At 43.0% G+C, this 19,364-nt stretch overlaps 1 protein-coding gene across 8 annotated transcripts in view; it reads left to right on the top strand.

The window, feature by feature from the left end:
* Nucleotides 1–13,600, top strand: part of mapk10 (mitogen-activated protein kinase 10) — a 44,046-nt gene extending 30,446 nt beyond the window's left edge. For 3 of the 8 annotated variants that reach the window (XM_048258444.1, XM_048258447.1, XM_048258446.1), the window contains exons 9-14: nt 2,979–3,161; nt 6,110–6,234; nt 7,301–7,327; nt 8,001–8,064; nt 8,391–8,468; nt 12,590–13,600. In XM_048258444.1, coding sequence (XP_048114401.1) covers nt 2,979–3,161; nt 6,110–6,234; nt 7,301–7,327; nt 8,001–8,064; nt 8,391–8,468; nt 12,590–12,732 — 620 coding nt within the window. In that variant the 3' untranslated portion in view covers nt 12,733–13,600. Of the gene's footprint in view, nt 1–266; nt 339–2,978; nt 3,162–6,109; nt 6,235–7,300; nt 7,328–8,000; nt 8,065–8,390; nt 8,498–12,584 lie in introns of all 8 variants that reach the window. The other 5 variants (XM_048258452.1, XM_048258449.1, XM_048258448.1 and 2 more) reach the window with 5 other exon arrangements.
* Nucleotides 13,601–19,364: the final 5,764 nt, after the last annotated feature.

Genomic DNA, 19,364 nt, shown 5'->3' with positions numbered 1-19,364 from the left:
AACTCTGACGCCTTTGCGTGGTGTGTTTGCACAGGCGATGCTTGTGTGAGTTTATGAGTGTGTTTGTTTGTGAGTATGTGTGTGTCTGTATACAGGAATGACATATGTACTGTAATGGTACATGTATGGAAGGTACTTCCTGTGTTTGTGTGTGTGTGTGTGTGTGTGTGTGTGTGTGTGTGTGTGTGTGTGTGTGTGTGTGTGGGTGTGTGTGAGTGGGTGTGTAATGTGTGTAATGTCTGCACACTCTGTGGCTGTGGTTGCAGTGGACATGTGGTCAGTAGGCTGCATCTTTGGAGAGGTGATAAGAGGCACTGTGCTGTTTCCAGGCACCGACCGTATCCTTGCCACCTGAATCACCCTTCACCATCAGTGACATCATCCACATCTGTGCTCTCACTAAGGTGATGTTGACCCTCAAAAGCCAAAAACAGCTTAGATATTTGAAACAGATAATATGATTTATTGACAAAAGTTAAAAATATTTTTTTGCTCCGCTGTAACATAGTGTATTTCAATGAAATAGCAGCTTTGATAAATATGACAAATCTATTCAGAGGCAAAGACAATACATATACTGAAATATGTGCTTTTTATATTTTAAATGCATTTTTATATTTTGTATGAATTTTTATATTTTATATTTGCATTTCTTTCTTCTTATCTCAAAGACATTGCACAGTCCATAGTAAGAAGCGAGGGAAGAGACTCTAAATTGACAGATGAATAGCATGAATGCTCCCGGATGCTGTTTTTCTGTTCTTTTTCCTGCATTGACTGGGCTACCCAAAGACAAAGGAGGGGAAAATGGCGTTCCGTGAGGATGAGGTAATGAGTTCCGGGATGCCCTGGCGTCCGTTTGAACTGGCACCCCACTGTGAGAATATATTTGGGGGTGTCTGTCACATGACGCCCCAAGGGTAGCTAGGCTACCTCAGCTCCAACCCCCACCTCATGGTCTCACTCTCTTTGTTGCTAAGCATCTCTTTGAGATTGCTGGATGTGGCTCCGAGATTTCTATTGACTCCAAACCCAGTCTGCAATCTTATTCTACTTTCCCATTTCATGATTGTGGGCTCAGCGATTTAAGAATGCACAAGATGACTGTAATGGATCTCCTTGTGCATTCTATGTGATCATAGAAGGCAATTTAAAGGATACTCCTTCTCCTTTGTGGTGCCTTTGTTGCTTGGTGGCAGAGTGTGCTAAAGATCTCATGAATGTGCATTCTTTTTTATATCCCCTCACCTGGGAGATGGCCCTAATTTTAATAGCATACTGTATTTCAGGTGTTAATTAGGACATATTTCAGAGCAGGGGTGCAATTAAAATCTGTTCCACCAGCAGGACTGCGCCGCTTACGAGCGACACGGGTAGCCCCCGACATGGCACACAATTGTCGGAGGCTCCCTAAGAACTCTGGGAGATTTCTTAAAAGGCGTGAAGCCTGAAAACTTCGTCACAAAAGCGGCTTTTAAAAAGCCCTCTATTCCCAGTCGCCGCCTCCGCGGTCTCCACATTAGCATTGCAGATGAGTCCGGTAGAGGAGCGCAGTCCTGGACGCGGCCCAGTTTCCCCTGCTGGTCACGGGGCTCACCTGGGTCAGCCCAGCTGCTAATGAGAGCGAGAAATAGGTCACCAGGACCTGAGCTGAAATGCTGCTTCATGGACTCCACCTGATTATCAAGTGAAAAAAAAGCCCCTGAAATGGAGGCTAGATTAAATTGAGCATGTGGCTTTTTACAAGGCCATTTCTGCTTCACTTGGAATCCATCACACGCTGTGGGTATAAGAATTATGTAGATTTGCCAATGCCCGCACCGCCACTGTGTTTGTTGACAAGCACATGTTGGCCAACAGAGCTGCCGTCCAGTCCTGATTTGGCTGTGTACATGACCTTGTTTGTAGCCCCAGGGCTATTCATCGCCCCATAATTGAATGGCCGAATGTGTGACAAATCTTTTCTAAAATCAAAGGCGTATCCCTGGGAAGAGGATAAACATTGTGCCAGTTTTGTTGAGTGAGTGTGTGTGTGTGTGTGTGTGTGTGTGTGTGTGTGTGTGTGTGTGTGTGTGTGTCTGTGTGTGTGTGTGTGTGTATGTGGTCTGTGTGCTCTGTTTGTTTGATTACATGCCCTGACCTTCTCCCTGTGCAGGGCTCATCAGGGTGATGGATGATGCAGAATCCAGCCTGTTGAGTGCCTCAAAATGCCCCTCATTGTGAACAGAATCGGCAGCGGCCCTCCTCTGTCATAACTTTGCTTCTTGACATGCAATGTGTTATGTTAGGGACAGCGCACCAAACACTTGTCTCTAAGGCTCTGCTGTGAAGCCTCTCATGTTGCGATGTCCCTGAGAGTGTGCCTCTAAAGGCTGCATCAGTCTGCAGTCAAGCCCACCTTCTCTTGTGATGGAAGTGCCTACTCTGCTGAAATCCCTGAATACTGATTGGATGTGAAATTGCTCCGGGCTAACCACTGACATCAAGCCTTTGAGGTAGCCATCTTTGTGTGTGTGTGTGTGTGTGTGTGTGTGTGTGTGTGTGTGTGTGTGTGACTTGTGAGGGTATTTGGCTGCTAATAGTCCAAGAGCACTTTACAAACTGCCCAAGCATGGAAATGGCAAACCAACTTTGGCCTGATGAACTTTTATAAACCGTGACAAACAGTTTCCTTTAATAGAGAGTCATTATTCTCTGTTTTTCCTTTTAATTACATTTTAGTTTGTAAATGGTTTGTAAAAGAAGAGATGGAACTGCAAGGGAATGCCATTAAGTATCACACAGCAAGTTTAGACTTGTGCCATTTAGTTTAGATGGGCCAAGTCCATCATGTCAAGCTCTGTACCACACAATATCTCCCATCCCCCTCGGCCACATGAGGAAACAGGGCTACTCGGGCTGGGTTAAGTGGGTCAGCATTCAGTGGTAGTGAGCTTGGTCAGTACTGCTTGCATTTTCCTCAGCTAAGCCTTTCTCAGACATCGACCAGTGGAACAAGGTGATCGAGCAGCTGGGCACGCCGTCGCCAGAGTTCATGAAGAAGCTGCAGCCAACCGTGCGCAACTACGTGGAGAACAGGCCCAAATACGCAGGCCTCACCTTCCCCAAGCTCTTCCCCGACTGCTTGTTCCCTGCAGACTCTGAGCACAACAAACTCAAAGGTAAGTGTGTGTGTGTGTGTGTGTGTGTGTGTGTGTGTGTGTGTGTGTGTGTGTGTGATTTATTCTGTGTGCATAGCATGTCTGTGTTTTGCATGTATAAGGGTGCCTTCAGTTAAGGTCTCTAAGACCTTACCACTCTCATTCAAAACATGTAGGGAAATATTGTTAGTCACGCTTAGATTACACCCATCAAAATTCCATCTGCTACATCAGGATGTGTATGTGCGTGTGTGTGTGTGCGTGTGTGTGTGTGTGTGTGTGTGTGTGTGTGTGTGTGTGTGTGTGTGAATGTGTTTGTGCATGCTTGTATGCCCTGGAGAGGAGAACGCTATAATTTTCTGGCGGTTTATGATGAAAGTGAGCTCCCATAAAGCTGGCTCACGAGGACTGTGGCTGATTGAAGGCCACAGGAGGTGACTGGAGAGTCTTTACAGTGAAATTGCTCACCGAAACTCATTCCTTCCAGGAAAGCAGGCATCATAAGTAAACGTTAAACAACCCATGGCCTCCTCCATTTGCACAAAACTAAATCATAACCCTTTATAACGACGGCTCGTATGTGTGGGGATCAGGGTAGGAATTTCACGGCGGCCACGACGGCCGTAGCCCCTTGCGTTGGCCGTGAAGCCCCTTTGAAAATCATAGGTTTACAGGCCAAGGTGGCCTTGGTGCCCCCTTCTTTCTTCATATTCTGCTTTGTGTCCTACTAATAGCTATATAATTTTTATTTAGCCTGTGGCCTGTCAAAATAATCTTAGCATTCACAGCGCAAATTAATGTAGTCTTTTACGCAGTGGAGAAAGTGACAGCGCAAGAAAGAAAGTGCATCTAAATTCACCCATTCTTCTCAGTTGAACTACTATTTGCGAAGTAGCCTATTCATCACACAGACATCACAAGTATCACATGAAAGAGCTTTTTCTCAGCTTTTAAACGATGTTAGCCGATAATTGCTGTGTTGAACGTTTCGCGAGAAAAGTAAATAATATAATTCAATTTAATCATACATTCTACTGAAGATTTTGCGTCCATGATCTCCCTACCCATTCATCTCGGTGGAATACTTCACGAACCCTTCTTTTAACACATGACAAACCACATATCAGAATAAACAGCAGACCTTACCGAACACAAAGGTGTAAAGCAGTCCCCTGTATAGTTAGCCGTTCCAGAGTAATCCAGTTTTGAATTTGCAGTAAATTTCAACATGCATGGATGTCTCCAAATTTGGGCTTTAAGTTTTACAATGTGTTTAAATTGTTCCACATGATTTCATAACGGGCCAAATACAAAATAAATGTTACAAATATCGCCTAGATATTGGTAAATCAGAGGACAGCTGACTAAGTGTTTGTGAAAGTAGCCTTAATGATCACAAAATGCTAAGCATGCATCTTGGCTATTTGAGTTTCTTAAAGCTGAGCTGTGCTTAAATTTAAATTGTTCAATACATGATTTCATAGCAGGCCAAATATAAAATAAATTATATATATAGCCTAGATATCTGTTTTTATTAGATGATCAGATGATTTACAGTTATATGTAATATGTCATGTTTCATGTTTTTGTAATGTTTCATACAGTGATGCATGCAGGTCTACTGCAGTGAATAGGCTAAATACAACTTTGATCATTTTATAGCCTACTACTGTATAGTTAACTTTGGCCTTGGTGCCCTGACATGTGGCCTTTGTGCCCCCCACCAAATATGCCCAACTGAAGGCCAAGTGGCCTTGCCCCCAGAATGGTGAAATTCCAAGTCTGGTGGGGATATAAAAAGATAGTAGAAAAAGTGTGGTCTGCACACTGCAACTGCTCCAAAATATAAACTTTATTAATTTATTATTTTGGAGCAGTTGCAGTGTGCAGACCACACTTTTTCTACTGTCTGATACCATTGTCTGGCACCTGCAGAAAAACTTTACTTTGGATGTGCGCACCCACTCTTCAAAACGGGATATAAAAAGATCCCCTCAAGATAATGAATCTCACTCTGGATCGTACTGTTGTTGATTCAACATGAGAGCTGAAGGCAAGCACCCTGATGCTATGGTGCTATGGCGCGCTCGTGTGTTCCGGCTGCCTGGGTCCCCCTGTGGGGACGTGGCTGTTACCGGAACTCACCCACCGCGTCCGAGATGCTCGGATGCCATGGTAGCGAGAGCATCACTGTGGGGAGGAGGAGGTGTAGGAGGAGGATGGGAAGAGAGGAGGAGGAGAAGAGGGAGGAAAAAAGACAGGAGCGGGGAGAGAGCAGGAACTCAGCATGTGTTGTGTGTGTGTGTGTGTGTGTGTGTGTGTGTGTGTCTCTAGAGGGGATATGTGTTGCCACAGTCTGCCTTAGTGACTCAGAGGAGACGCCATTTTGGAGGCGGTCGGGTTGCGTGTGCTCTCGCTGCTGTCGCACTGACGCCTGGACGATGAGGGAAGCTTGCCTGTTACTAACAGGGCTATATATAGCCTGACAGGACGTAGGAGGGAAATCACACTGGGAGAGGAGGAGACATGAGAGGAGGGGAAAGGAGAGAGAGAGAGGGAGAGAGAGAGGGATGAAAAATATGCATGTCACTCTCCCGCAAGTTAAAGTCTAGACAGAAGAGGAGAAAAGAATTGCTGTGAGCTCCATGATAGATTCAAGATGCTTTTTCTACTTTCTTTTTCTAAGATGGTTATACGCCTCAGGTTTGACAAATCCCAGCTTATACATTTTCCAGCAGGATTCCTTTCAAATCTACAGTCTGTGTTTTATGTAGTAAACAAAGTGTTCATCATGTTCTCTCCTGTGCAGATGCACACACTCAAACACCAAATTCCCATATCCACACACACACACACAGTGTCAAGGCACTAGATTAATGATGATCTCATAGACTGAGCACTGTCTGAGTTTCTCTCTCTCTCTCTCTCTCTCTCTCTCTCTCTCTCGCTCTCCTGCTCCCCACCTGCAGCAAGCCAGGCTCGAGACCTGCTGTCTAAGATGCTGATTATTGATCCTGCCAAGCGGATATCAGTGGATGAAGCCTTACAGCACCCCTACATCAATGTGTGGTACGACCCATCTGAGGTGGAGGCTGTGAGTATTGATTAATCTTCCTGGATGCAGCTCTTGCTCAGCTGGTGGCTCTGTGTCTTAATTTACTTACTTAGTCTACTTAGTATCACTGCTGAAGTAATCATTTGTATGAACATGCTGTATTTGTTTGTATACACCTGTATTTTTGGCATTTGGTGCCACTTACTGTTACATGATAAAACATCATCAGTGCATCAGTATGTTAAGTGTTTTGTTTCGTAACTCTCATCTCATGTTTTGTTGCGTTGACTGTTTTCTTTTTTGTGTTTGCCCTCATGGAATGATCATTATTGCCACTCTGCACCTACATGTTTAGTTCCACTCAATTGTAAAGAATTAATAATGGTTAATTCATAATGATCAATTGTCAAATTAAGAATCTGATATTAATGCACAGTACACAGAGGGCATCACAACTACACACATACACACACACACACACACACACACACACACTATCATGCACACTGACATGTCCAGATAGGTCATACCTTCACACACACACTCACTCCCCCACTCGTAGAGCAGTGTTATTATTTACCATCTCCTCACTTATCTGAGGATGTAGTAGACATCTGGAAACCTTCATCAGTAGGAGATGACTGAGGGTGGACAGGCCCTTTGGTAGCCTGTCCTATGTGATGACCATAGCGTTATACATACTGTGCATATAGGTGGTGTTTGGCCATTAATCTTCTACAGTACACCATCAGTAGCCTTTTTGATTGGACATTTGAAATGATTTAATCACACATTCTCACCATGAGAACAAACAGTAACTGTGTATGTCTGAGTAACAATCTTAATCTGTCTGTTAACATCTGGTATTGGCTTGTGTTTATAGATTCCATTAATAGCATGTCGCATTATGTTGTGGAACAATATTTTTTAACAATATTTCTTAAAGTTGATCCTAGCCAAACTGACACACTGTGATATGAGCAAGGTTTGGTAAATGATGATGAGCACACTAGGCATGTTTTATGATCTTAACATTACCATTGGCCGTTTCCCTGAACACCTCTGCTGTTTTCTCCCTTTCTCTATCACTCATTTGCTGATGAAGGGGCGAGATCTCTTCCAAATATCAGTGGTAAATAATAACTGCTCCAAATGAACTGTATCATCTGCAGGCTCCTCACTTTCTTTTCTTCCTCCTGTCCTTATCCCTCCATCTTTTTCTCATTCCTCAGTTTCTTCTATAACATTCCATCTTTTTTAATATCTTCCTTCCCCTACAGTAGAAGTCACACCTCATATTTTGTCTGTTATAGTGATTTCCAGGTTGTCCAAAATGTAATAGTCATGGGCAAATATGCTTAATATGCTTAAAATATCTCCCATAACATGTAAAGGAAAACAATAATGGCTTAACTCGGTGTACATACACTATTGCACAATTCCATTTAGGTGGTACTAATATCTTCCTCATATGTCCAGGTGTGTTGCACTGCATCCACCAGAAAATAGAGAAAATAGAATGTTTTCTAAGTGCAAAACAGACAAGCACTGAGCCGTTTAATAGCATTCCATTGCATTGCATTGTTTGTGGCCATTTGTTCACTGTTTTAAAATAGCATGCTGTCAGCACTTATGCTGCCTGCCTGATTGAACTGAAACCATGGAAACCTAGGACATCTGAAAATCAATTTAACACTGTGTTTTTAAATAAATATTTCATGTAAGATGAAGCTGTAATATGTCAGAGCAAGTCACTTCAGAAATGTAAAGAGCCTCTCTCCCTTTGTCCATGTCTCTCCTCACAGCCCCCTCCACAGATCTATGACAAGCAATTGGATGAAAGAGAACACTCCATTGATGAATGGAAAGGTAAACCTCCATTTCACATCCCACAAAATGCTCTATAGAATATACCAGTAATTGGTAATGTAATATCTTGACCCATCATTAAAGTATATCTTCTATTATTTTTTTCATATACAGTACAGTTATGAAATACATCTACTTTTAATTGTTAAATCAATCTTTCGTGCAGAGTAGCAAAACAGGGTGCTCAACGATAGCATCCCAGTATAGCATGCAAAAAAGGATGAGACATGCCGGGTGTGTTGACATGACTGTGAAATATGGATTTTTTTCCCTCAGTTCCTTCTCTGTACAAACCAGCCTTGTATTGCTCAATGTGCCTCTTTCAGAGCTAATCTACAAAGAGGTGATGAACTTTGAGGAGAGAATGAAGAATGGTGTGGTGAAGGGACAGCCCTCTCCTTCAGGTACTCTCAGTGCATAACCTAATCCCTCTGTAAGTCACTTTAAACAATAATTGGGTTTCACGTGTACCAGAGACAACCATTGTGTGTTCCCATTTGTCCTTGTCTCCCCATTTTGTTTGATGTGGGACAACGCTAACTATACTGTAGGCACTTCTAGATGTTGTTAATGGTTTCAGACGTTTCAGTATAAAATAAGAAATTCTGCATAGGCATGTGTATAATTATTTACATAATGTTTATTGTAATGTATTATCAATATGATGTAGTCAAGTATGATGTAGTCATTACATATGAATTATATGTAATTGATATCAATTAACTGCCTTTCATTGAGACAAGAATACATTTTGCAATTTGTAATAAGTATCTCTATGTAAAATATATTTTCTGTTAGTTGCTCTTCAAACTAGCTTTAAATGGATAAAATATGTTTTGTGTATTGAGCTTATATTGTACTGTATTGCACTGGTATGTGTGTGTATGTATTTCATATTAAATGTTGGAGTCCATCGGATGTTTCCCTTGATACCAAAGGGCACTGCCATTCATTTACTGTAGCTCCTAACTGGAAACCAATTGCTTCATCTAGCACAACAGTATTCAGTATTCAGTTGAAGCTAGGAGAGACCCTAGCCATACATTCAAAATGGGTGCATCTAAAAAAAAAGGAAACTTTGAATATATTGATTCATGTTGACGGCAAGTTAAGGTTGAGCCACAGGACAGAAATTGGTCTTATCTATGGTCCACTTGGCCATGGATGTGCTGTGAAAGAGATTTGATTTGAGGACTGCGTATCAGCTGAAGTGTAGAGGTTTGGTGATGCGGTGGTGGTGATACATTAGGCTACTCATAGAAGGCAGGCAGATCTGATTAATGGTCCTGCATTCTGGGCTATGGCCAGTGGAGGGCAGTGTACTGCTTTGCAGGACAGAGGGGTGCATCGCATGGCTGCTCTCCAAAATTTCAGCAGCTCAGACGGAGGAAAGTCGATTGCAAGGCTACTGCTGCTGCTGCTGCTGTCAGTGTTTACAGGAGGCTCGGTCTCAGCATTCTCCCCTCAGACACATTCCTCTGAGCACAGAGCAAGGATGAAAAAAAGCTTTCAAAAGAGACAATGAATAAACTGCTTTCTCGCTTAGTAGTCTTGGGACATTTAATCTGCATTGTCTTTCATCTCTCTCTCTCTCTCTCTCTCTCTCTCTCTGTCTGTCGGTATATATCTATTTCACTCTTTCTCTCTCTTCCTCCCCTCTCCTTGTTCTTTTCAATTAAACAGATGGGTAGCACTTGTGCTGAGGAGAGTATACGCAATGCAGTTGGAGAGCCCTTGTGTGGCACGGCAGTATTTCACTGCTGTACTGTGTGTGTGTGTGTGTGTGTGTGTGTGTGTGTGTGTGTGTGTGTGTGTGTGTGTGTGTGTGTGTGTGTGTGTGTGTGTGTGTGTGTGTGTGTGTGTGTGTGTGTGTGTGTGTGTGTGTGTGTGTGTGTGTCTGTGTGTGTCTGTGTGTGTATGTATACATTTGGCCTACAGATTATAATTGCCCTGGCTAGGCTGAAAAAAGCTGCATGACTGGAAATCTATACTTAACACAGTGGTTACTGTAGATGAAGGTACATTTGATAAGGGTAGGCTAGCACCACTCGCACAGCCTGAGGCGTGGGGGTTCACCACTGACCTGTAGACTCAGCTGATACCTGTCTGCAGAGGGATATTGGAGGAAGACATATTCAGTCCCATGTGTAGGCCTATGCTTCATAAATCTAACTACCAGGCTGTTGACAAATTGGCGTTGGTTGATGTAGCATAGTGCTCTGGTAAGCCTTGATTTCTTTTCTTGGTGTCAGTGTAAGAAGGGGAAAAAATATGTCCTGCAATCAATGCTGACCTCCTTTTAGGATGATGGAGGGGCTTGGCTTGGCTGGTAGAGTGCTTCTTAAACAAGTGTCTGGTGCAGCTGCACACATAGACAAGGGAGAGCTGTTCTCTGCCTCGGCCACGAGAGATGTCCTTTGTCCAAATGGCTAATCATTAATATTCCTATAAGCAAAAGTGATTATTTTAGTTCGGCAATGTTCATACTCTACTCTCTCTCTCCCTCTTGTTCTCATTCTCTCTCTTCTCTCTCTCTCTCTTTCTCTTTCTCTCTCTTTCTCTTTTCTCTCTCTCTCTCTCTCTCTCTCTCTCTCTCTCTCTCCTTTTCTCTGCTCTCTTCTCAGCCCTGACTGGTCTTCTCTGTTCTCATGTGCCTCAGCAGCACTGGACATTCATGGCAGCATTAGTTAGTGCTGGGATGGCAGAGGACATTGTGGAGTATTCATCTTCCTCAGTGCCCCTCTCATCTTCACTTTCAAGAGGGCTGTTGAGCCGAGAGGCCGTTCAGACTTGCTTTAAACTCGCCTTTTTTTGCCACAGAGAAGCACTAAGTCAAAAGCCTGCGCCGTAATATCGTGATGACTGATAAATGTGCGTTTTATGGACGGAAGGCTTTCATTTGTTTGCTTCTGGCAGAGTGCCCCCCCCCCCCCTCCTTCGGCTACTTTGGTCTCTGGACTGCAGAGTTGCCTGTCTCACAGACTATCACGTTCTGCTGGCAGAGCATGTTTTCAGGGTCTGACTTTACTGTGTGTGTGGGTGGGGGTGGGGGAAAGAGAGAGAGAGAGAGAGAGAGAGAGAGAGAGAGAGAGAGAGAAAACGAGGGAGAAACATAAGATGGGTAGAAGGAGTGCAGCAGTGTGACAGCAAATAAAAAGCCTGTCGGCTACGGAGGAAATGTCTGCCCCTCCTCACTGGACTTTGCAAAAGAGCTGACCCTTTGTCTCTCTCCTCAAGCCCTCTGTAGTGGCCTCTGAAGTGGACATGGCATGTGGACAGCATAGAGATGATAGGTTTCATCCTGTCCACTCCTCCTGCCTCGTGCTGTAGGAGTGCAGCCCTGTCCAGACTTGGTCATTCAGAAGGGATGATGTGCCACTGCTGCTGCTACTGCTGGAGTTCAGGAGGAATGAGGCTATTTGGTCTGAATTAAAACCAGGCGCATGGTTGCTAGTCTGGACAGTGGAGATGGATGACCGCTGTCTCTTATGCAAAGGAGGAAAGGTCCTTTCTGCTGAACACAAGGAAGCAGAATTTATCTAGAGCACTTATCATGTCCTGCGCTTTTCATGATATGAAACATCTGCCCTTGTAGCGGTGGCATCTGTTAAAAGAATGGAAAAATAGCCCTATTCATCACTACAGCTTTTCTGTGTCAGGCGAATGGGGAAAGCTGTCAAGAGTTGTTGTGCTGGTGGTGTGACTCTCCTTTCTGTTGTTCTCCTTACTCAGAAAATCAGCTCCACCTAGTGGTCAAGGGCTGCTACTCATGTGGAACTGCAAGGAATTTCAAATTATTTTTTTAGAGGACAGAAGGGCACAACAGAAGAGTGGCACTTTGAATGCACATAGATACCTACTGCTTAGGAGCTCTCCATCAAGGTCCTCAAGGGCCAACATGTCTTACGCTGCGTACTTAAAGCAGATCCTCACTCTGTCTGAAGAGGGGTTGTAGGAATTAGAATGGAGTGGTCAAGATAGTCACTTAATGTGCCAATTCAGTGACTGTCGATAGAGGGTAAGTATCTGGACTGCAAATGACGCTTAAATAAACCAATGTCGCCTATTTCCAGGGCTCCCTGAGAAGTGATTGCAGTCTCAATGGTTCTCCCTAGGGAAACTATAAAAAAACGAACTGTTCTGATCTTAAATGCTACTTCCATGTAGGCCTACACTATCTGTATTCTGTGAAATTGGTGCAGATTGCACTGCTCTTTACTAAACACCCAATTTAATGGAATGAGAGGAACACGTCTTATGGACTCCATCATGAAACTCCCACGCTCATGTTCAGTCTGTGTACAGTCGTAGTGCTAGTCTGTAGTCTACCTACCTATTGTGTATTCATATGTGCTGTGTGTCTGTGCTTATGTGTGTGTGTGTGTGTGTGTGTTGGTGCATGTGTGTGTCTATGTGTGTAGCCTTTGCTGTGTGTTTATCTATGAGTTGTAAATCTGGTCTGAGCGTCTGGGCTGGGCACCCCTGTTCATTGTAACCCCGCCTGCCGTTGCTTCCCTTAGCACAGGTGCAGCCGTGAATGGCAGTGAGAGCCTCCCTCCCTCCTCCTCCGTCAACGATATCTCCTCCATGTCCACCGACCAGACCCTCGCCTCCGACACCGACAGCAGCCTGGAGACCTCCGCAGGACCCCTCGGGTGTTGCAGGTGACTAGCCGCCTGCCTGCGCAACCCCATGTTCTTCAGAAGGTGAAGTGCAAACCACATGAAAAAAAAATGAAATCGACATCAAGAAGAAAAACAAAAATAGCGGAAAAAAGAGCAACGACATCACCATCACGCAACGACCACTTAATGCTGATGAAAACAAAACGAAGAATTTGAAATTAAGAAACAAAAAAAATAAAAATGCCAAGCTTGCATTCTCATTCTAAAGTATAAATAATGTTTAATGTAACGAAACAGAACAACCTGATATGTATATTGATAAAACCCTGTAGTTGCTTTGCTTTCTATCTCTCTCCTCCTCCCTTGTATGGCATCCAATGAAAAAAAAAAAAAAACCTAATTATACGCATCTCTCTGTAAAGTGTAAATTGACTGGCTGATAACTGATACCTTGCAAGCTTCTGTGCTTCACTCCGATGTGGCAAGGTGGGCCTTTTGAATTCATGACTACTGTACTATATTCTAGACCTCCACTCCTTTTCCCCCTGTGATGGTAATGCCAATCTGTGAGCCCCTCCTCGGGGCTGGAGCAGGTTGATGTGCTTGTTTGTGACTCCTATTGGGGAGTGCTCCAGGCTACGTGCTGAAGGACTCCCCCCATGTCTTCTTGTATATATGTAACTCTGTACAGCAGTAGGATACTCTTGTGTGGGACTGAAGGCCAGTATTGGACGTGTGTGTTGCGCACCTTGCCACATCACCGCTTTGACCTTAGTTGACCTTGCCTGTAGTCTTGCATGATGGGGAGAAAAAAACTGAGCTCATTTTTTTTCTGACAACTACGTAGAGACACCCCTTTGTTTATATTCTCCTGTGAGCTTTTAGGGCCTGTGAGCCCGGACTGTGTGAGTGGTGGGGTGGGTGGGACAGGTGGGGTTGGGGGGGGATTTCACTTCAAATGGATGGACATGAGGATGAGCACCAGGGAATGCTGGAGGAGTGTGTGTGTGTGTGTGTGTGTGTGTGTGTGTGTGTGTGTGTGTGTGTGTGTGTGTGTGTGTGTGTGTGTGTGTTGCTGTCACTGGCTGAGTGTGGTTCATGATGGTTTCAGTAGCCCACTGCTTGTGTTTGTTAACTCCCACTGGCATTAGTGCCCCCTACTGGCCGAGCCACAGCCTTGCATGCCATTGCATCGTCACACCCCCCACAAGGGCAGTCAGTCCAGTTTCAGTGTCACAGTAACAGTAAGGAAAAGGACAGGAAAATGAAGGTGTGGTCACCTTTCTTGTGTGAGTGTGTGTGTGTGTGTGTGTGTGTGTGTGTGTTTGTCTTTGTGTGTGTGTGTGTGTGTGTGTGTGTGCGCTCATTGGTGTATAGTAGGGGCAGACAGAAAGTGCAGGGCAGTGAAGTATTTACCTCATCTCTCAACCTCCGATGACTACAGCTTTTCATTCCATGTTTTCTCATACACACTCCTTGCTATGATTTCATCTCATTTGTGTGGTGTGTGCTTTGCTGTGAATCCCACCAGACTGACTACCTAAAACCAGAGAGGGGGGAGTGTGGGGGTCGAGCTTCTCGACAGGACTTTTGTTTGTATTTATTGATCTGCTATTTATTCCTCAAGACTGAACCTGAGTTTGGGAAGTGCCTTTGAGATGATACAGTTTCCTCATTCTATAAGCTAAGCAGCAGCAGGGGCTGCGCAGTGCAGCGCGGTGTGGGGGGCGAGATTGGGTGAGAGAGAGCAGGGTGCTGAGTGGACAGGGGAGGAGGTGGGGAGGGGGGGGGGGCGGAGGAAGGGGCCTGGCTAGGCTCTATTGCTCTGCAGCCCTCCACATCCACATGTGATGGCCACACCCTTCCTTTAGTCCAAACCAAACCTCACATGCCATTTGTATGGTTTACATGACAGACAATGTAGTTACTCTAACATAACACTTTAATGAACTCCAGCTTTGAAAACAAACACCACTTGTTTAGGTTGTACGATTTCTTACAATAGTGTGGTCTGCACAGTCAAGTTATTTTTTTTTTCTGTTCATTTGATTTGACAATTTATGGAATCATTTTAATAAAGGGATAAAGTGCTCATGATTTATTTATTTGCTTGTTTGTTTGTTTGTTTGTTTTTGTTCTAAATATGAATGGACTTTACAATTTGGCTTTGTCATGCAATCTCATGTATTTACATATTGTTTTCCCATTGCGATGGCATCCTTACTTATACACTGACAGATGTGACATGTCATATCATTAATATTAGTGTTGTTTCACCTACTTATTTAATCCTTTACTATTTCTAGTGTGATGTCTTTCCAAGTGTGCCATTATAGGCTATGGAATTTTTTTATTTTTTCTCTTTGACTATGATGTCTACCGTAGGTCAAATCAATTGAAATATCATAGACTCAAGCACAGTTGAAAACATGAATGAGTTAATGACAGACAATGAGATTGATGAGACATCATTTTAGGCGACGGCAAGTTACGTATGACATGTTATGTATGACATCCCTTCCCCTTTCTTTGCCTCCTGAAAGCACAGTTTTATCACCCGACAATCAGTTGCCATATTTCATTTTTCATGTATATCAAAATAAAGCTGTCCCACTAGTCTTATTTTTGCACCTTATTTTGATGATACAATTGTCATGGTAGCTGTTGTACTACACTAGCTGTCCAATACAGATAAATTGGCATTGTTTTGTTTTGTATGTTATGTTCTGTCATGGATGTTTATGTCAGAACAGGTCAGGAGACGCCGATGTCTTGGCACATAATAGGGTGATTATCAGAGATTCTCAGGTAGACTGCTGTTGTGTCTGTTTCCATGTGCTGTGGTTCGTGCAGCATATACCAGCTTGAACATCACCATTTGACACCACTCAACCATAACTTGTCTGATGCCTTTCCTTATAGTGCATGACCAATATACTGGCTTCTTAGATGTACAGTAGATACTATAGAGTTTTCTTCATTCAGAACAGCTAGAGAAGTATTAGTAATGTAGAATGTAAATCCACTATAAATGTGTAACGCCTAACTTGCCAAAATTGCTTCCAGACACATTTGTCAATGTACATACAGTTGAAAGCCCACTACAGATATACACTTCAATAGAGAGGAGGGGTCGCTATGAAGGGTCTCCAGGGTTGAGTGAGGTCTTTCTGCAGCAGCTACTGAACTTAAGAGATTTTAAAACAGGGTGGACGCTGTACTTGTTTTCTTTTCTTTTTTAAAAAAATTACAATAGCTGTCATTACAAAATAGTGGTCTTGTGAATTACTGAAATAAATGAGTGATGAGTTTGATGTATGATCATATGTTTTTTACAGGGCACTTTTTTTTCTGAACGGGATTCCATACTGCCATCACTCTTATATGGTTTACTGTACACCCTTTTGGTTCAGGGTATGGAATTTTTTCCCCAAAACATGCCAGCTCTCAGCGGTGATACAGGCAGAGATTAAATGTTTTTAAAAATAGACTTTTTAAGATATATTTCAAAGATTAACAAGACATCATCTTGTAGTATCCTGGGGGGTGGGAAACATCATGCAGTTGAGTTATGTTACAGAACATGCCTGTTCCACATGCTCTTGTAGAGAGTAATGGCCACCAGTATTGAACTGGTAGAAATCATATGTCTTGCACAGCAAATGTGAAATGCTGCTTTGAAGGAAAAGCAGCACTAATCCTGGCTGTTAATTTGACTAATATGATGAAAAGCAGATGTGTGAACAAGGCATTGATTTCATCACTCAATATAGGAGCACCACACATGTTTACCTATCAAACAATTGATTTGTTTTCATACCACTTTGTATTTTGGCCTTTTCTTTTAAGAACTGATTAAAATTGTAACATATTTGTAATGCGGTACTGTTTGTATCTGTTGTGTAACAATATGATGGTTATAGTTTGTGAGTTTGAATTAGAAGGATGTACATTCACTGAATCTGATGGTTTGATGCTAAATATTTGGATTCAAAGGAAATTCAGAGTGTAACTTCAGTACTTTGTGAATGAAGGCCTTTTTGTTATTGTTCAAGTCAAACAACCCATTGTTAAGACCTGTGCTGGTGTCATTAAAATGGGGTTGTGAAGATAAAGTAGACCGTCTAATAAGCTCTGTCATTGTGTAATTGGAAAATAGGCTAAGCGATCCTTCAAAGGGTCCTCTGAAAGAGGTCTGTCTGTCAGTCAATCTTGCTCAAGCAGACCAATCAGTCATGTAGGCTTAACCTGTCAGAATGCAGATTCATTTATCTGTGTTGATACAGACAACTACACATCTACTTTCTGATTTGTTGACCTTTCACAAAAAAGGCTCTTCTATTCAGACTCACAGCAATAGAAACTCTGTTCACATCAGAACTCATCATTCAATGCACTTAACCTTTTTTTGGTTTTAAGAAATCACGGTAGGGCAATAAACCAATCCTCTACATTTTTATTCTTAAGCCGGAGGTTGGATGTACGGGCTACATTAACCACAGCTCCTACAATCTAGTATAGATGATTTTATTAAACAGTAAAATCTGTTTTGTTTTTTTTTCTAAATAGAAGGTGGTGTTTAATCCATTTCTCCTCCATTCTCTTTCTTCTTCTCCTTCTCTTTTCTTCTTCTCCTTCTCTTTCTTCTTCTCCTTCTCGTTGTGCTGACTGTAAGCCATTTGTTGAGCTGTGAGGTTAAAACTGTCTGGTTCACTCTGCAACGCTCGATTTCCGTGTCTGAGGGCATCTCTGATCTCCAGGCTACTGTGAGATCAAACAAATAAACGCAAGAAAAGAAATGAGGTTAAAAAATCACTATAGGAAGCTCTTAAGCACTCAACATTTTAAAGGTACTGTGTATGTAAAAAAATCAAATATATGTATGTATGTGATTGAAAATAAACAACAGAACTGTTTGACCTTGGGAATGAGTGATATTCTTTCTTTCTGTGTCTTCTACATATATTTGATTTTGTTTTGTCACACTGCATGTAGAGATAATTCCCAATAGTTCGCTACAACTCTCTCTCCCTCTCTCTTTCACACTCACAGCAGGTTTTCAGGGCAGGTAAAATCAGACACTCCATCACCTCAAACACACACACACACAGCCATTACAGCCCTGCACCCAGTCCCCTACCCAACCGTATGTCTGCATAGCAACAGAGCATCTGCTACTAATCCACACTGGACGCTCACCCTGTATGGCCCCAACTGCAAGATGGAACTCAACTCAATTAGTTGTCTGTCCTGTCACACAAAATGATTTGTCCAAAAAGAGGGGAAACAGGTGCACTGGAGAGAAAATGTTCCGGTGAATTATTTTCTCTCCTGTTGCCATGGTGACCATGTTGCCAGCGCACCGACCCAGCTCTAAGGTAGTTTTGGATCACCCAGAATTGTGGATGGCTGTGACAGAAACTTCATATACATCTTATTTAGTCTCATGTTTTAGCTAGTCAACTGAACTTAAGAATGGTCTTTGGCAGAGCAGGACGGTTGTTTTCAGGTAAGACACTATCAGACAGCATCTTTGCTAAAACTGGATCCAGTATACTCAGTCCTCCTCTCCCTCTAGCAGAACAAAACATTCTAATCCTAAAATGCTAATTCCTAATTTGTGATTTTAAAAAGATAGTCTTAGGTAGGTAGGTAGATAGGGCAGTGGTAGTGTAGTGGTTAAGGAGCTGGGCTAGCGTGCAGTAGCCTGAAAGTTGTCGGTTCAATTCCCAGCTTCCACCGTTGTGCCCTTGAGCAAGGCACTTTACCCCAAGTTGCTCCAGGGACAATGTGATCCCTTGTAATATAGCTGACATATGTAAGTCACTTTGGTCAAGAAGTGTCTGCTAAATGTATTGTAATGTAATGTAATGTAAATTCCGGTAAAATATTTTGGACCTGTTTTTTGCAACATCTTTAGTGGTGGTCTTTGTGTAAACTATGGTAACCAAATATTGCTCCACTCCCTCCTGTAACATGCCCCCTGAGTGAGGAATTCACAGCTTGGGTTAACATTGTCAGCTTTTCTTAAGCCTATTATCTCTCTCTGAAAGGTGTAGAATGAGAAGGCCTGGCTGCCTATGTACTCCGACTCTTCCTCTTTCTCTCTCCCTCACACACACACACACACACACACACACACACACACACACACACACACACACACACACACACATTCAGGGACACTGTGCATCCTAATGCTGGCGCTCCATTGGGGCGTGCTAATGGTCTCTCCTTTTAGAAAGCGGAGGCTTCAGCACATGGCTGTTCGTCCGATGGGTGGACAAAAGCAACAGAAATCTCACAGTGGGCTCCTTAGTAACTGCTGCCTTGTGTGTCTGAGGAGGCACTTTTCATTGGAGACTCCTGTGAACACTCACACCTAAGCCAGTTTTCACGGCCATAATTCATTCAAACTGTAGAAGTACACTTTAGATGTGACATCTGCTCATCAACAAAAGGCATGTCATTTCAACATAACCCATTGCCATGTAATATTTGTGGAAAATGCATTTCAATGTGTTGCAGTACTTAAAACAGGTTTCAATGTGAGAATCCAAGCAATCAGGTTAGACACACACTCACACACACACACACACACACACACACACACACACACACACACACACAGACACAATTGCACGTTTGCTTAACAAACACTTAGATAAGACAGAG

Source organism: Alosa alosa, chromosome 12 (assembly GCF_017589495.1).
Source record: "Alosa alosa isolate M-15738 ecotype Scorff River chromosome 12, AALO_Geno_1.1, whole genome shotgun sequence".
Classification (NCBI taxonomy): Eukaryota; Metazoa; Chordata; class Actinopteri; order Clupeiformes; family Clupeidae; genus Alosa; species Alosa alosa.
The sequence above is the reverse complement of the archived record's forward strand: the minus strand, read 5'-3'. Positions and strand labels throughout refer to the sequence as shown.